Consider the following 19,167-nt stretch of genomic DNA (forward strand, 5'->3'; position numbering starts at 1 on the left):
AGTGCGCGCGGCGCGTGAGGTGAGGGGGAGGGCGCGGCTTTCGCGCCAGCCAGGGACCGCCTCGCGTCCAGCCGCATCTCGGAGGGCGGGGCCGGGCTCCCGGGCCGCAGTGCGATTGGCGGAGGCGCGCGGGTGACGCTGACGGCTGGCACAAGGCCCCGCCCCCGGCCAGCCCCGCCCGCGCGCGCGCGCCGGCCGGTCGGCAGCCTCGCTCTGGTTCGCGCCGCGCCTCCGCGGCGAGTCCGCGCGTCAGTCGAGCCCGAGCGCGGCTGCGGAGCAGAGGGCTGCGGCCGGCAGAGCGCGCGGACCCGGGGAGGTAGCCGTGTCCGCGGGCGTCGCCTGAGGAGACTCGAAACCCGGAGACTCGCGCAGCGCGATGGCCCCCATTGGCCTCAAAGCCGTGGTCGGAGAGAGTAAGTGGAATCGGGGTCCTCCCGCGGGCGAGGGCTGCGGTTGCCCGGCAGGAGCGGGGCACCGTACCTGCCCGCGGCGCCCCGGCCTCGGCGCCGGCTGCTCGCCCCGCCCGGCTGGGGGCTCGGGGCTGGGAGGGTCCCGTTATTCCGGCGCCGCCCTCCTCTCAGGGAAGTCCCTCCCGGCCTCCTGCGGCCGGCGCCCGCTTCCCTGCTTCCCCCGCTCTCCCCTTCCCGCATTCCTCCCCCTGCAGCCCACCCTTCCCCTCTTCACCCCGTCCTCCTTCACCCATCCCGCCCCTGCATCCCCATCCCGCTCTTCCCTCTTTACCACCCCACCGCTCCCTCCTCACCCCCATTTTTCTCCCCCTCACCCCATCCCCCCCTTCACGCCATTCCTTCTTCCTCCCCCTTCCCGAACCCCCAGCACCCTATCCCTCCCTTTCACCTCGCCTTTACCCCCTGCAGCCCATTACCCTCCCCTTCTGCACCTATCACCCTCCCCTGCCCCCCCCCCATTCTTCACTCCCATCATCTTCTCCCCCCTTCCCTCTCCCCTTCCTTGCCTTCTTTATTCCCCGAGCTCCCTGATTCCGTTCCGTTTTCTGCCTCCAGTCCCTCCCTCTTTCCCACTCTGCTTGGTGAATCGTGACGAGCGAGATCGCGGCCCGCGCCGCCACCCCCACCCCCTCCGGGAGCCAGAGCCGCGGTCCCCAGCTGCGGAGACCCACCTGGGAGCGGCTCGGCGCGCACCGGCCGCTACGCGCCGCTCGCCCAGCCCCGGCCGCTGCTGGCCGCTGGGGAGGAGCAGCCTGTTTATCCAAAGGCTTGGCTCTGCTAAGCTGAGGCCGCCTCTCTCCTCCTCCCGTTTTGGGGTCGTGGCTGCAAGGGCGGGGTCTTATCTGGGTCCCGAACCCTCTTAAATCACTCGGGAGGAGGCGGAAAGCTTTAGCGTGCGGCGGCAGGAGCTGCCCTGCTCTGCCCAGCACCGCAGTCTGCAGTCTCCCTGCTGGCAGGACCCAGCCCTGGCTTGGCTGGACGTTTCGGGCAGTCCAAACCACTGTTGCAGGGAGGAAATGGTTGTTGATGGGTTTGGATGAAAGGCTCGGCGTAAATGGATTTTTAAAAATGGATGGTGGTGAGTGTCGGCTGCAGCGGAGTGAGGGCTGTTGGTGATAATATTTGGAAACGGCGTCCTCGGTGCTAAGTAAGATTGATGATAGGTGTAGACACATAATGCCTCTTCAATATTTTGGCGATTTCTTTAATAAAAAACGTGTAAGGATTTCTGTGGCTTTTGCTACCTCTTTCGGATTTAGGAAAAAATTAAAACTGGGCTTTTCTCTGCAGGAGAGGATAAGAAAGGAAATAGAATAAAAGTGGTGGAAATGACCGTTTCCTTTCCAGTGATTCTATTATTACAGCGCTCTCTCATCAGACGTTTTTAGATGTGTGTAGCGTTTCTTTTGAGCATCACAACTGTTTTTCTTCCCTAGTTTTTCCGTTGATATATAGGAGATATTCCCACTTGTTGTACAGCCTTTCCTGACCTATTGCATCAGAAGAAAATTGTCTTAAAAACTGAAACCCAAATGAGCAAGTTTTAAAAAGTGCCCGCAGTAACACCTGCCTTCCTCATGCAGTAAAGTTTCTGAATCATCTACCTTCTATTTTCTTAGGAGAATCAAGGCGTTTAGGGCTGGAAGGACCCATGAGGGATCCTTTAATGTCGTTTTGCCTGTGGGAAAGAAATGGAGGCTCGTAGCAGTTAAATGACTTGCCAAAATCAGTGTTAATTAATTTTTTAAAACCTAATGTCCATTTCCTTGCAACATTAGTTAAAAAATAACTCTTTTCATTTTTCTATATATACCATTTTCTCCCAGTAGCCTTTTAAAGGGTTTTGAAATATGCAATGTTGTGTTACATGTTACTTTCTTTCAGATGTTTTATTTGAATACTGTGCTTTTAAAATAAAAACCTTAAGTGTTATAGAAATAAATTTTTGCATCCTTTTGCCAGGACCCTTGTTCATGCTGTAGCTCCTTAGTACCCCCCCCCCCCCGCCACATTTTTAGAAGCCAGCATAAAGGTTAAAAAAAAATCAGTAATGCAATATGGCCAAAATTTCTTTTCTGAAATAAAGCAAGACCACTGTTTATGAAAAGCAAATCAGTTTTACATAAAATTGGTGAATGCGTGAACAGCATCTGTTCTGATAACATTTGAGTTATGTATAAATTTTGGGAAAAAATATTGCAATTATTTGTCAGTGACACAGGTTAATTCTGGCACCTAATTTTGGATGGGCTTTTCTAGTTTTTCCTTTCTTTCTCTAAAAATAAAAGTAAAATAAATAATTTTTTTAACCAACATGCAGTTTAAATGTTCCCTATGCAGCCTGGTCTTCCCAAACTAAATTAACACCTGATAGTCACTATTGATTGTATTTCCTCATTTTATACTCTTTGTAGCACTTCACATTAACTGAAATGATCTTGTTCAGTTTTTTTCTGTTTGTTTTTTGGGGGGAGTTGTTTTGTGTTTTTTTGTGGGTTTTTTTTTTTTTTTCTTTGATTGTTTGATCCACTTGAATGAGAGCAGGGTTTTTATCTGGCATGTTCACCACTGACTCCATGCTAAGAACGGTGGCTGACTCTGTGCAATGTCAATGAATGAAGCATACAATGGAGGACAAGATAAATGTAGTTTTTGGCTACTTGTCACATCTTTCTGAGTTGAGTTTTAGAGTGGCAGTAGGTACAGGCACAACAGAAGTAGAGGAGGTAGGTCAACTTTAAGCTGTTCATTCAACAATGTTTGTTCGATCACAGCCTGCTAGGAACTATGGGAGACTGAAATATGGGACACTCATACTGTTGTGACAGACATAGACAATCCTGAGGAACTTTCTCTGTTACTTCCAAGTTTTCCCTGTCACCCCCTCTTCTGCTTCCCCTACACAGGATATACTCAGTGTATTACATGTCGTTGTGTTAGTCTTGCCCAGCTAGACCGGAAGTTCCTTCAGGGGAGAGTAAAGCTTGTCTTATTCTTTTATCTATCCGTAGTGTGTGAATTAGTGCTTGGGACTCAGTAGATGCTGAATGAATGACTTAATCTTTATGTATAGCAATTCAGAGAATGGGCTCTTGGAATTAGATTACCTGGCATAATATTCTGGCTCACCGCATATTAGCCATGTGACTTTGGCAAATAAGGGACCATTTTTGTGCCTCAATTTCTTAAACTATAAAATGAGTTATAATAGCACCTACCTTGTGGGGGTTCTATGAGTGTTATATGACGTAGTGCAGCACTTAGCACAGTTCTTAGCACACAGTGAATTCAGTAAATATTATCATCATGAAAAGATCCACAAAAAGGGTCAGTAAGTGTTAGAGGATTTTGAGCACAAGATAAACTAGCTATGTCCTGTGGGGCCAAAGTTTTGGGGGAGAAGGGAGTCTAAGATAAATTTCTTGAAAGGAGCACCTGGGTGGCTCAGGCGGTTAAGTGTCTGCCTTTGGCTCAGGTCATGATCCCAGGGTTCTGGGATCGAGCGCCGCATCAGGCTCCCTGCTTAGTGGGGAGTCAGCTTCTCCCTCTCCCCCTGCCCCTCCTCCCTGCTTAGGCCCTCTCTATCTGTCTCAAATAAAGAAGTAAAATCTTTAAAAAAATTTTCTTGACAGAGGTGCAAATGAACTGGAATATGGGAGAATCAGCCTGAAGAACCTATGGACAAGTTGTAATCTGACCCAACTTGTTTCCAGTTCTACTTGTATCTTTGCCCTTTTTTCTTCATTTTCTTTCTGTAAAATGTACTTGTTTTCTGCTCTCTACAAAGAGATTGTAAGGGAAAGGAGGATTTCATTTTCTGTGGCATTTTATATCTATTCTTTGTTAATAGATGACGTTTCGATATATAAATCCATGTTGTGATCCACAGTTTATTTCTGTTCCCTGAAGTTTTTTGTCAGTGTGTTACAACGATGCAGGGAGTTCTATTTGTCTTTCTTGTTGTTTTCTAGCTGCTAGCAATTTCTTCTCATGTTTGTTTGTAAGAATCACATTCCTCTAGAAAAGAATGCAGTTTCGATTTGCACATTAAGTACATACCTTTTTCAGACCAGGCCATGATTCATAGGATGTGTCAGAAATTGAGAGGGCACCTAGATAGAAGCAATCTCCATTCATTCTTACACTCCTCTTTTTTCTGTAGAAACTTTGGTTAGCATACAAATAGCAAGTATTTTTTGAAATACATACATATTGTATTTTTTCCAGTTTTAAAATCTAGGTATAATTTGCATACAGTAAAATTCACCCTTTTCAGTGAATAGTTCTTCACATTTCAGCCATTACATACAGTCATGTAACCACCACCATACCCAAAATACAGAACAATGTCATTACCCCCTCAAATTCCCATGTGCTGCCCTTTCTAGTCAACCTCTCCTTCCACCCCAGCCCTGGGCAAACTCTGAACACTTTTCTGTCCCTATAGTTTTGCCTCTTCCAGAATGTCACATCGATGGAATCATACAGTATGTGGCTTTTTGAATATGACCTCTTTAACTTTAGTACAATGCGCTTGAGACTCATCACGTTGCCTGTGTCTGTAGTTTGTCCCTTCTCATTGCTGACTGCTGTTCTTTTGTGTGGGTGCACTTGGTTTATCACTTTGCCAGCTGAAGGACATCTTAGTTATTTGCATTTGGATACTTGCATATGCTTTTACAAGCATTCACACACAGGTTCTATGTGAACAGATCACTCGGATATGTAAATACCTAGGAGTGGAATTAATGGGTCATGTGGTAAGTGTATGTTTAACTTTATAAGAAACTGCCAAATTGTTTTCCAAAGTAGGTATACCATATACGTTCCTACCAGCATCTTTGTAAGTACATGGTATTATATGTTTTTAAAATTTTAGCCATTCTGGGGCGCCTGGGTGGCTCGGTTGGTTAAGCATCTGACTCCTGATCTCAGCTCAGGTCTTGCTTGATCTCAAGGTCGTGAGCTCAAGCCCCATGTTGGCCTCCACGCCTGCCTCGCATGGAGCCTACTTAAAAATCAATCAATCAATCGATCAATCTTTAGCCATTCTGATAGGTATTGGTATGATGGTTTTATTTTAATCTTTTTAAAAGATTTATTTATTTGAGGTAGAGAGAATGAGTGGTAGGGAGGGGCACAGGGAGAGAGAGAAGACTCCCCACTGAGCAGGGAGCCCTGATGCAGGGCTCCATCCCAGGAGCCTGGGATCATGACCTGAGCTGAAGGCAGACGCTTAACCCACCCAGTCACCCCCGTATGATGGTTTTGATTTGCATTTTGCTGATGACTGATGATGATGAGAAGCATTTTTTTTTATGCATTTAGTGTCATCTGTATGTCTTTGCTGAAATGTCCAAATGGTTTGCATATTTTTTATTGGGTTATTTCCTTACAATTAAGTTTTGAGAGGTCTGTATATCCTGGGTGGAAGTCTTTTATCAGTTACATGATTTACAAATCTTTCCTCCCACAGTTTGTGTCTTGTCTTTTCATTCTATGAACAGTATTTTTCAGAAAAGTTCTAATTTATAAATTTCTTCTTTTATGGATTGTGTTTTTGGTGTCCTATCTCAGAAATCCTTGCTCAGCCCAAATTCACAAATATTTTGTGTTTTATAAATTTTCTGTCTTTTCTTCTAGAAGTTTTATAGTTTTAGGCCTTATATTTAATTTTTGATCCATTTTGAGTTAATTTTTGTGTATCGTGTGAGTTAGGAGGTTCATTTGTGTGTGTGTGTCAATTTTTTTTGTATGTAAGTGTCCAGTTCTAGCCCCATTTGTTGAAAAGACTGTCCTTTTTTCCATTGAATTGTCTTTGTTCTTTGTTGAAAATTAGTTGGCCATATATGAGTGGGTCCATTTCTGGACTCACTTCTGTGTCATTGATCTGTATGTATGCTTTCACCAACATCCACTCTGTGCCAATTACTGTAGCTTTGAAGTAAGACTGGAAACCAGGTATTGTGAGTTCTCCAACTTTGTTCTTCTTTTCCATAATTGTTTTGGTTTTTTTGGTTCATTTGCTTTTCTGTATAAATTATAGAATCAGCATATCTATTTCTATTTAAAAACATTTTCTGGTATTTTGATTGGAATTGTGTTAAATCTATAGATCAGTTTGGGAAGAATCGACATTTTAACAAATTTACTTTTAATATTTTAGTGTCTTAGCTTTATTGCAATGTGAAAATCATAATTCTTAGCTTCACAAATAAGGGAGCAACCCTATGAAGAGGATTACATATAGTTTGGCAAAGTTGCAGAATACAAAGTCAGTTTACAAAAATCCATATAGAAATTGAAATTTAAAATAGTACCATTTATAGTAGAATGAAAAAGAAAATGAGATATTTGTATAAATCTAGTGGAATATGTTCTAGGTCTATATGCTGAAAGCTATAAAACACTGATGAAAGAAATCAAAGAAGGCTTAAGTAAGTGGAGTGATATACCATTTTCATGGAATAGAATAATACATGTTACATTTATTTCTATCTTATTTTTATTTTTTTTTAACATGTCTTTTCAATTCTCTTGGGCAGATACATAGGAATAGAATTGCTGGGTCATATGGTAGCTATATTTAACTCTTTGAGGAAAGAGTTACCATTTCCTTTCCCCAAGTGGCTACACATTCCCACCAACAGTATATAAGGTTTCCAATTTCATAATATCCTTGTCAACACTTGTTATTATCTGTCTTTTTTGTTATAGCCATCTTTGTAGATATGAAGGGCTATTCCATTGTGGTTTTGATTTGCATTTCCCTGATGGCTAGAGATAAGCATTTTTTTTCATCTACTTATTGGGCCATTTGTAGATCTTCTTTGAAAGATGTCTACGCAGATCCTTTACCCATTTTTATTTATTTATTATTATTTTTATTATTTAGAGAGGGAGGGGAAAGGGGCAGAGGGAGAAGAAGAGAATATTAAGCAGATTCCACACACAGTGTGGAACCCCACACAGGGCTCAGTCTCACAATCCTGAGACCATGACCTGAGCCGAAATCAAGAGTCAGATGCTTAACTGACTGAGCCACCCAGGTACCCCCTCCTTTGCCAATTTTTAAATTAGATTGTTAAAATTACATTTCTAATCTACATATTATTTTCATTTGAAGTTACCATTTTTACTGTCTTTTAAATGTAAAAGTGGAAATCTTCAATAAATGATAAGTATGTAAATAAATCTGACCAGTTTATTTCATTAATCTTCTACCTTTTATCTTTCTGTGTAATTTTAAGACTTTATTTATTTGACACAGAGAGAGACAGCCAACGAGAGAGGGAATACAAGCAGAGGGAGTGGGAGAGGAAGAAGCAGGCTCCCAGCAGAGCAGGGAGCCTGATGTGGGGCTCTATCCCAGGGCCCTGGGATCACGCCCTGAGCCGAAGGCAGACGCTTAATGACTGGTGCCCCTCTTTCTGTATACTTTTGATTAAAAACAAATTTTTGGGGGGTACATGGGTGGCTCAGTTGGTTAAGTGTCTGACTTCAGCTCAGGTCATGATCTCAGGGTCTTGGGATTGGCCCTGCAGGGGGCTCCCTGCTCAGCAGGGAATCTGTTTCTCCCTCTCCCTCTTCCCCTCCCCTGCTTGTGGGCAAGTGCACTCTCTCTTTTTCAAATAAATAAAGCCTTAAAAAACAACAACAATAAAACCCCTACTTTTTCTTGTAGTGGTTGTGATTCTGTCCTTTTACACAATTCATTTAAAATTTAGAAGTTACTTTTGCTGAGTGGTCTCATTGTGTCTTCATTCCCAGTTTATTAATTAAAAGTATAATATTTTTCTTTTTTTTAAAGATTTTATTTATTTATCAGAGAGAGACAGAGGACGTGAGCACAAGCAGGGGAAGCCGTAGGCAGAGGGAAAAGCACTCATCCCAGGACCCTGGGCTCATGACCTGAGCTGAAGGCAAACACTTAACTCACTGAGCTGCTCAGGCATCTCAAAAGTATCATATTTTTTAAACTCCTTATTTAGGGGCACTTAGGTGGCTCAGCTGTTGAGCACCTGACTCTTGATTTCGGCTCAGGTCATGATCTCAGGGTTCTGGGATTGAGCCTGAGTGGGGCTTCCGGCTCAGCATGAAGTCTGCTTGAGGTTTTATCCCTCTGCCTCCTCCCTGCGCCTCCCATCACCTGCACGTACGGTGCATGCTTTCTCTCTCAAATAAATACATAAATAAAATCTTTAAAAAAAAAAAACTTCCTGGTGTGCCTGAGTGGCACAAAGGTTAAGCGTCTACCTCTTTGTTTCAGGTCAGGTCACGATCTCAGGGTTGTGGGATGGAGGCCTGCAAAGGGCTCCACCCTCAGCATGGAATCTGCTTAAGGTTCTCTCTCCCTCTGCCTCTCCCCCTTCTCTAAAATGAATAAATAAATAAATATATTTTTTAAAAACTCTCCTTATTTACGTTATATTATATTATATTATATTATATTATATTATATTATATTATATTATATTTTTAGTTGGCCCCATCCCCAACATGGGGCTTGAACTCACGACTCTAAGAGTCATATGCTATAATGACTGAGCCAGCCAGGCGCCCCTAAACTCCTCACTTTTTTAAAGGATTTTAACGTTGTTGTCTTACAGATAGTACAAAAAATGATTAGCTACAATTGTGATAAGAATTACAGAGAAATGGTATAGGACACTATGAGCACGTGTAACAGGGAGGCCTGGCCTAAGTTAGGGAAGGTTAGAGAAAGCTTCCCTGAGAAAGTGATATTTGAACTACTTCTGTTTAGTTCCAGCTTACTAAGAGTTTGTTTTTTAAATCAGTATTATCTACTTTTTCAGTTTCTTTTGAAATGATCATGTAGTTTTTCTTAATCTATTAGTATAATCTAATTGTAATATTGGATATCATTGCATTTCTGAAACAGCTTTACTTTGTTGTCATGTATTATCCTTTTTCTGTATTGTTAAATTCTACTTATTATTTTTACATATGTATTTTTTAATATTGGAGCCCTCTGGTTGTTCTTTGATCATTTCAATTATATTCCCATCTCGGGGCTTTGTATTTATTGTTCCCTATGTTTGAAATATGCTTGTTCCCTTAATTCCTTTAAGTCTCTGGTCAAATGCCACCTTACTAGTGAGATCTTCCTTGACTACTTTATATAAAATGAAAACTTTCCTCCAGAATTTCCTGTCCCCTCCTTACTGTGCTGAACTGTCACTATCTGACATTTCGTACTTACTCGTTTATCCGTGCTTCCACCAGCCAAATGTAATTCGTACGAGAGCATAGACTATTTTGTTCACTGTTGTATCCCTAGCACCTAGAATAGTACTGGTACATAGTAGGCACTCAGTACGTATTTGGAATGAACAGTTGAGCACCATATTTTATGTATGTGTATTTTTTCTCTCTTTTAAATCTTTTTTAGATCTTCTATATCTGAATTTCTCTCTCATTAAATGAAATGGAAAGTTCCCCATCTTTTTGTATGTTTCAGAATAGATGAAATAACATAAGAATTCCCTTCCTTGAATGTCAGAAATGATTTATCCATAAAGGTATTTGCGTTTGTTGCTTTTTGAGGAGAGAGGATAAGTATTTGATTCATCTGTTTGTCCAATTGTCTACTTCTTTAGTTAATTTTGGCAATTTGTATTTCCCTATAAAATAGGCCTTTCAACTTGAAAATTTTAAATTTGTTGACTTTAAATTAAATTTGTTAATTTAAAAAATATCTCCTGTATTAATTGTTATGATCCTCTCTCTCATTTTACCCTGTTTGTGTTATTATTTTCATGGAAATATGTGCTAGAGACTTGTCTATTTTAATTGTCTTTTTATTTTTATTTATCTATTTGAGAGAGAGAGAGAGCATGAACAGGGTAGGGGCAGGGGGAGAGGGAGAAGCAGACTTCCCGCTGAGCAGGGAGCCCAATGTGGGGCTTGATCCCAGGACCCTGGGATTATGACCTGAGCTGAAGGCAGACGCTTAACCAACTGAGCCACCCAGGCTCCCCTCTTATTCTAATTTCTTGAATCAAATGATTGGTTAATTTTTTTCCTCATAAAGTATCAAAGGATATGAATTTTCATCTGAGTACAGCTTTGTCTTGCCATTATTTATTTATTTGACAGAGAGAGAGAGAGCCAGTGAGAGAGGTAACACAAGCAGGGGAGTGGGAGAGGAAGAAGGAGGCTCCCAGTGGAGCAGGGAGCCCGATGCGGGGCTTGATCCCAGGACCCTGGGACTACGCCCTGGGCTGAAGGCAGATGCTTAACGACTGAGGCACCCAGGCGCCCCATGGATTGACAGTTTTTAATTAATCTGTTTTTTTTAGAGCATGCAAGAGGTGGGGAGGGCAGAGGGAGAGCGAGAATCTTAAGCAAGCTCCACGTCCAGCACGGAGCCTGATACGAGGCTCCTTGAGATCACCACCCTGAGATCATGACCTGAGCTGAAATCAAGAGTCAGAGGCTTAACTGACTGAACCATCCAGGCGTGCTCTCCCCCCTCACCTTTTTTAGCAGTTTAAATTGGGGCAAAATTCCCATAACAGGTGGTTTGGGACTCAGGTAACATGTGTGTTACCCATCAGATGTAAAAGAGCATATTATCTGCCACAGGATCCAAAAAGGGCCTATTGAATGTGCGCTGAAAGATTTTCCCTCTGGCTTTTTTGGCATGCAGCACCTCTTAGACAAACAGGTGTTTGGCAGCTAATGAAGTATCTTTTCTTTAGTGGAGCATTCAGGCCAAATTTTATAGTCATCACTAGCAATTCAACAGCTATAAAATGTGAACGCTAGTCCCATGGCTCACCTACATGAGAAATGTTGGAGAATCCCTAGCTTGGTCTTTTTGCTTGCTTCAACCAGTTAGTTGCTAGTGTGCAGGGCTGTCCCTGGCCCTAAAGTCAGGGTGAGGTGTCCAAGACTTCATCTGAATATCAGCAAGTAAGAGTTTTCCTTACCTTTTTCCCTCCACGCAGTTTTTTGGTATTATATGTATTTTATCCATGAGAAGCAGTATTGGGTAAGTGGAAAAAATTCTGGACCAGAAGTCAGAACATCTAGCTGATAGTCCCGGTTCTCACACTTAGTGGCTAGGTGACCTGGACATCTTATTAAACCTCTTTTAAAATTAGGAATGCTGCTCTCAGCATCACACAGTTCTTTTAAGGCTCACATTAAATAATAAACAAAAAAATTGCTTGGAAGACAATAAAGAGTCACTATAAGGGGTTATTACTACTTTACGGGTATAATTATAGAGATTAGTTTACTGCTTAAGGTTAGTGAATAAGTTATTAGAAGAGTCAAGGAAATGAATTACTATGCTTTTCATAGACACGGGATCTAATAATCACTAGACAACAGCTAGCGGATGTCCATTCTGATGCTCTTTGGGAGAATTTGTATTGCTTAAAACAAAGCAATTTGCTTCTGATATACACCAATCTGCTCTCGATCTGTGTCTCTGAGGCCCTGAAGCAGGAGTAACTACTAATGGCTCAAATTGCAAGCTCTCGGAGGGCAGATTTCCAGTATTCTTTTTTTCCTGGTTCTCATATGCCACTGATATTTCACTTTATTTATTTATTTATTATTTATTTATTTTTAAGTGAACTCTACCTCCAGTGTGGGGCTCAAACTCACAACGATATTGTTGGGACTAGATCGGGAGTCTCATGCTCTACCGGCTGAGCCACCCAGGCATCCCGTGATGTTTCATTTTAAATCTCTACTAATTATCTGTCCTAAAAGCTGACCTTGTAGGAAGTGAATGAGATATTAAGTATTTATTACACTAGCAAAACCTATTTCATTCTTGGGAACAACAACAACGAAATTAGAGATGGAGAAAAGTAGAGAAAAACAAACAAAAAAATTCCTGGAACCCAGCTGTGAAGATACAGATTTGAATCAGACTTTCCAGCAGTCACTCCTTGTTTGGAGGATCTCTGAGATGTCAGAGAAACCCCAACCATATATCACAGCTTGTTTCCTTTTCGGCATGCCTCAGAGGGTTCTGGGACCAAGTGTTTTCATTCATTCAACCAGTATTTATACAGTCTCCTGTGTCAGAAGCTGTGCTAAGGGCAGCTGATATAACGGTGTATAAGTAGATCTGGTCCTAGTGGGATTCAGACAGGCAATGGTAGCCCATCGGGGTCAGTGCCCTGAGAGGGGCACAATAGTGTGATGATATTGGAGCACCTGGGGGAGCCTCCAACAAGGCCTGGGGAATGAGGGAGACTTGGAGGATGAGAGGAGCTAGGCGGGAGAAGAATGGTGTTGGTGGGGCCCGGGGGAGAGTCAGTCAAGTAGATGAATGTCCCAGCATGGCAAGAGAATGAGAAAGAAAAGTTCAATGTGGCTGGAGCTATGGGGTGAGGGAGTGTGCAGAGAGAAGTTGGAGAGGTGCTTGGGGCTTTCTTACCCTTGTGAAGGACTTCTTTTTTTTTTTTTTTTTTTTAAAGATTTTATTTATTTATTTGACAGAGATAGAGACAGCCAGCGAGAGAGGGAACACAAGCAGGGGGAGTGGGAGAGGAAGAAGCAGGCTCACAGCGGAAGAGCCTGATGTGGGGCTCGATCCCAGAACGCCGGGATCACGCCCTAAGCCGAAGGCAGACGCTTAACCGCTGTGCCACCCAGGCGCCCCTTGTGAAGGACTTCTATCTTTATTCCAGCAACAGAACACCACTGAAGGTTTTAAGTCAGGGGGAGACATGGTTAGAATTTAGGGGGTGGCTGGCTCAGTCGGTAGAGCATTTGACTCTTGATCTCAGGGTCATGAGTTCAGGCCCCACATTGGGTGTGCAGCCTACTAAGAAAAAGAAAGAACAAGAATTTACTTTAGGAAGATCTCTGGTTGCTGCGTGGAGGCTGGTGGGAGGGAGGGAGACTGAGGGCAGAGGATCCCATTAGGAAGCTCCTGTGGTGGCTCAGGCTGGAGACTGTTGAGGTGGGCATGGTGAGCTCTGCCGGGGATGGAGAAGTAGCAGTGGCTGAAAAGAAGATCGACATGAAGGAGTCTGTGGAGGTAGAAGGGTCAGGGCGTCGTGAATATTTGATGAGCAGGTTGAGGAAAAGGAGTTGGGCGGCTTGGGCAGACAATTGGAAGGTCATGGCATTCACTGAGATATGAAAGGAGAAGAAACAGTTTTGCCAGGGGAGGTGTGCTTTTATAGGCATTGTTTTTCAGGTGCCTATGGATTGTGTAAGGGGAGATGGCCAGTATGCCGTGGGCAGATGTGCCCAGAAGGTCTGGGCTGGAGACTTGGATTGGGGCGTCATCAGGTCATTGAAGCTGTGGGATCGGGTCAGATCACAGAGGAGAGGGTATAGGCCAGAAGAGGGCCTGGGTTTTCCCCCAAGGGACGCCAACATTTCGGATGGGCATAGGAAGAGTAGCCAGCAGCCTCGAGAGTCAGAGACAGGAAGGTGAATCTAGCAGAGCAGTGTCTATGATTTTGTGACTCACATGGCCCATCGTCAGACTGTCTGAAAGCGAGCTTGAGCCGGCAACCAGGACTCCTCGGGAAAGGGTGAGTCTTTGCTCTCCAAGCTCCGAGGCTTGGCACTTGGGTACTTTTCCGGAGTTTTTCTCTCTGTATCTGAAAGTCAATCTGTGTCTGTATGAACTTCATTGTTCAGGATTGTTTTGAGGTGGAAATGAGGATATAGTTGTAAAGCTCTGAGGATTTGGGATTTATACTATGTCAAGGTGGCATCAAAGTGTAGAATCTTGGCTCTGGGAACAATCTTAGAAGCGTCTAGTCCAGACTCCCACCCAGAGCAGGAAGTCAGATTGTACTAGTCTGTTGGATGAAACACCGTGGGAGGTTTTTTTTCCCCTTCTCTGTGGCTATTGGGGACAGAGTACTATTTTCATGTCTGTGCCACTGTAGATTTTCGCAGTGACAAGTATAAGCCACTAGCAGTGTTACAATAGTGAGGGAGGAAAGGCCACTTATATCGTGCTTAGATGTAGCTCTGGACTTTCCAGTTGATTCTAATCCAGTCACAGATGATCCTCATGAACTTCCTTTAATGGCAGTAGGAACAAAGCTGCTTCTGTTTGGCAGCTGAGGGGGAAAAGGAAGACCTTTTAGGCTTAGATAGTTTTCAGAGCCCCCATACTGAGAGTGACACGGCGATGCAGACCTTGGCCCCTTCTCTCATACTTCCTTTTCACCCATCTTCTTGAGCACCGGTGTGCTAGGAGAGGAAGGAGAGAGGCCTCTCGCTGGTCTCCGGACACATCAGTATTGTCGGGACTAGTTGCTAGGGATTTGAGGAAAGTAAAACATTGCAGCTGAGCTAGGGTTGCCCTCTGCTCTGTTCATTGCACACTCTAGGCTTTCCACAGTAGACTACTGTGAGGCAGACCCCTTAAAAATTACTCAGCCTGCAGACCTAGTCATGTTTTGGGTAAAAGTTCTTCAGGATTTGAAGATGAGGCAATCATGGGGTTGCTGAGAGTTTCCAGTTTGCTTTCCCTCAGATAATCCTGGGTGAGTTACCTTGAACTTTACTGTTTTGGTTATGTAGTGGGGTGTTTCTCCCTCTGTGTCACCTCACCCTTCCTATTTATCCTTTAAGGAACTTTGAAAGTCAAGTTAAAGTAATAACTTTTTTTCACGCTTTAACCGAAACTGAAAGATTTGGTCAGTTTCTCATACAGTGGTAATACCCATTCTTTCCCTGCCCCCAATCTTATTAAAAATGTCCAACCGGGGCGCCTGGGTAGCGCAGTCGTTAAGCGTCTGCCTTCGGCTCAGGCCGTGATCCCGGCGTTCTGGGATCGAGTCCCACATCGGGCTCCTCCGCTGGGAGCCTGCCTCTTCCTCTCCCACTCCCCCTGCTTGTGTTCCCTCTCTTGCTGGCTGTCTCTCTGTCACATAAATAAATAAAATCTTAAAAAAAAAATGTCCAACCTACTGAAAAGTTGAAAGAACAGTATAATACACCTACTTACTTTCTACATAGATTTAGCAATTGTTAACCTCTTGCTATCTTTGTTTTTATTTCTCTTTTTACTGAAGAGTTAGGTTAGACATTGTGGAAGAAAAAAATAGTGAACTTGAAGATATAGCAATAAAAACTATCCAAAGTGAAACACAGAAAAAAGACTGAAGAAGAAAACAAAAAGCATCAGTGAGCTGTAGGACAACTTCAAAGAGTACCGTACATATAATTGGAGTCCCGAAAGGAGAGAAGAATGGGGGGGGGGGGCGGTGTGCAGAAACAGTATTTGAAGAAATATTGGCTGAACTTCTTCCAAATTTTTTGATAACTATAAACTCTTAGATCCAAGAAATTCAGTGAGCCCCAAGCATAGGCAACATGAGGAACTCTACACCAAGACACATCATAACCAAATTGCTTAAAAGCAGCTATAAAAAGAAAATTTTTAATTACCCAGAGAGAAAAGACACACTATATACTGAGCAGAGATAAAGATGGTGCAGATTTCTTGCCAGGAGCAATGTAAGCTGAAAGTCAGTAGAGCAGTAACTATGAAGGACTGCGAGATACAAAATACTAACCTAGAATGCTAAACCCCGGAGAATATACTGTATCCTTCAGTAACAAAGCAAAATAAACACTTTTCAGACATTAAAAAAAAAAAAAAGGTTGAAAGAATTCATCGCAGCAGAGCTGCACCGGGTGAGATGATACCGCAGGGAACCGTGCAGGGCACCAGACACGATGCCCGTGGGGAAATGTAAAGCCACGCTGTGCTGACACCGGTTGGCTTCCCTCTGTGCACCACTGTGACTCTGGACCTTCGTCTCTTCACCATCCTCCTGGGATTTTTTCACCTCACTTGTTTTTTAATTGATTGATTAATTAATTAACTAATTAAAGTAATCTCTGCACCCGGTGAGCAAGAGTCTCATGCTCTACTGACTGCGCCTCCCAGGCGCCCCCCGCCCCCCCCGCCACGTTTTTTGAATCATCCCGTCTTCTGTATTTCTTATCTTCCTTTCTTGGTTTACTCTTTCCTGTTTTGGTGGAGCTCACCTCCCAGGAGCTTCTGGAAAAGGGGAGGTAGTTCTTTGGAGACCTTACATGTCAGAAAACATCTTTATTTTACTCTCATACTTAATTGATAGTTCGGAGGAGCATAGAATTTTATGTTGGAAATTGGTTTCCTTCAGAATTTTGAAGACTGTTCCATTGTTGTCTTGTTTCCAGTGCTGCCTTTGAGAAGTTTGAAGGCATTTGATTTCTGATCCTTTAGTATATGTTTTATATCTTCCCCTCTGAAACTTCTACTCTGTCCTCAATGTTCTGGACTTTCGCAGTCATTTGCCATGGTATATGTCTGTCCTTATCCATTGTGCTGGGCAAGGGTCAGAAAACTTTTTCTTTAAAAGGTCACGTAGTAAATACTTTGGTTTTTGTGGTCCATATATGATCTCTACCACATCTTCTTCCTTTTCCCCCACCCCTTTAAAAGTGTAAAAGCCATTCTTAGCTTAAGGTCTGTACAAAAACAGACTGCAGACTGAATTTGGCCCGCAGGCCATAGTTTGCTGACCCCTGTGCTAGACATTCAGTGGGCGTTTCCACCTGGCAACTTATGCCATTTATTACTGGGAACATTTTAAAAATAATTTCACAGGGGCACCTGGGTGGCTTAGTTGGTTAAGCATCCAATTCTTGGTTTCAGCTCAGGTTGTGATCTCAGGGTCGTGAGATCGAGCCCTGAGTTGGGCTCTGTGCTCAGTGTGGAGTCTGCTGAAGATTCTCTCTCCCTCTCGCTCTGTTCCTCCCCACCCTGCTCTCTCTCTCCTTCTCTAAAATAAAATAAATAAATAAAATCTTTAAAAAAAAATTTCACAATGATTTCCTCTCCTGAGTTTTCTTTTTATGGAATTAGTACTCTTGAGATGCAGAACCTCTTGGACTGGTCCTCCAATTTTCTTATCTTTTCAATTATTTACCTCTTTGATTCTGCTGTGTTTTCTAGATTTCCTCATCTTTATCTTCCAACCCTTCTATTTAATTTTAAATTTCTGCTGTCATGTTCTTTAAAAATTTCTAATAGCTCGTTTTAATTTTTTTATAGCCTCTTATTGTTTCATGGATGTGGTATCTTCCTATATGTCTCTTTAAAAATAAATAAACAAATAAAAAATTATCTGCATAATTATTTCCTCCAGGTTTTTTTTTTTTTTTTGACAGAGAGGCAGCGAGAGAGGGAACACAGGCAGGGGGAATGGGAGAGGGAGAAGCAGGCTTCCCACTTAGCAGGGAGCCCGATGCAGGGCTCGATCCCAGAACGCTGGGATCATGACCTGAGCTGAAGGCAGAAGCTTAACGACTGAGCACTGGGGATGCCCCAGTATTTGCTCCAGGTTTCGATGTTGTTTTGGTCTCTATTTTCCATGTAGGAACTTTCTTTAGATGGGTGGCAAACCCTATCTGGCTGCTTGTGATTGAGATGAGAGACTTAAATGTTTATTGGGGCTCTGACCTTGAGGATCGGGCTGAATTAGGTGGGCTCTTTGTTGGGAAATCCCCAATGTCAGTGTCTTTAGATTTTTCTTCTTGGGCTTCATTCCCCGGAGAAGTCTGTCTCCTGCTTGAGAGATAAAGGTCTGGCTATCAGAATTCTGGGAGCTGAGTGGATGAAGAGGGCCAGAGATATGGAGGGTAGCTCTCAACAATCTGTACACATGGTCATTTAGTCCCTCTGTTTTCAGTATTAGACTCAGGCTCTGAGCTGTGCCTTGAGTCTCATGGTCCAGGGACCCTGTACACTCTACATACTCTGGAAAGGAAACTTTCAGTGTTCTGCTATGCTGGGAGAAGGACAGTCATGCAGTGATGGGAAGTGGTAGAAGGAACCTAGGATATAACTGTTTCCCAAACACCTTTCTACCAACATGCCCTATACTCGCCACCCCTCCACCCCCCCCGACACACACACATTCTTTTAAGTTCCAGGGGTACCTGGTGCATCCAGTTCCTAAAACTGTTGATATGCCTTTGGTTGGTTTTCCGTGTTCCCTACTGCTGGCTTAGGATTCCACTTCAGATGGGTTCAGCTTTCCTAGGCTTGCTAAGTCACTTACCACACATCTACTGTAGAAAATAAGACTTTATCATTTATAAGAACTGCATTCTAGGAAGGAAGGAGAGGAGTGGCCAGCGACCAGAAGCTGGGGACCACCACACCCTAGATTCTTAATATAACAAAATGACTGGCTCTTTGGGCCACTTCCCCCCCCCCCCGCCCCTTTCTTGCCAACAACAAACCAACTCTCAGTTGTAGTAAGCAGCAGCGTCTTTTCTATAGTGTGTGGAAGCCTGGCTAGAGGAAAGCACCCAGCCTGTGTATCCGGTGAAAGTGCAAACTCAGCTGCTTCTGGATTTTCAGTCTTTCTCCCCAGAGCTCCACCTTCTTCCCCGTGCTTGATCCTGGGCCCAAACCCCTGGAGGATGTTTTCTTTTCCGGGTATATAATTGTAACCAGTTACATGGATTTGGGAAAAGGAAGCAGCCTTCCTGGAATTAGACCTTTTTATGTGCTGGGGGCTGAGAGTGGTGGTGAGGGGGGAGCATTTACTCCTTCTGGAGGCCTCCCTGAGGCTTTTGTCTTCTGGCAGTTTGATGCCTCTACAGTAGCTGAATTGTTGGTTCCAGAAGGAGCTTGAGCTTATGGCCTTGCCATGCTGTGTAAGATTAAATATTT

The 19,167-nt window shown here is 43.4% G+C and overlaps 1 protein-coding gene across 1 annotated transcript in view; it reads left to right on the top strand.

Annotated features, from left to right (window-relative positions):
• Positions 1 to 212: 212 nt before the first annotated feature.
• STXBP1 (syntaxin binding protein 1) overlaps positions 213 to 19,167 on the top strand; it is a 64,984-nt gene continuing 46,029 nt past the window's right edge. The window contains exon 1 of the mRNA XM_040631928.1: positions 213 to 413. Coding sequence (XP_040487862.1) covers positions 377 to 413 — 37 coding nt within the window. The 5' untranslated portion in view covers positions 213 to 376. The remainder of the gene's footprint in view (positions 414 to 19,167) is intronic.

The sequence above is a fragment of the Ursus maritimus genome, unplaced genomic scaffold, assembly GCF_017311325.1.
Source record: "Ursus maritimus isolate PB19 unplaced genomic scaffold, ASM1731132v1 scaffold_17, whole genome shotgun sequence".
Classification (NCBI taxonomy): domain Eukaryota; kingdom Metazoa; phylum Chordata; class Mammalia; order Carnivora; family Ursidae; genus Ursus; species Ursus maritimus.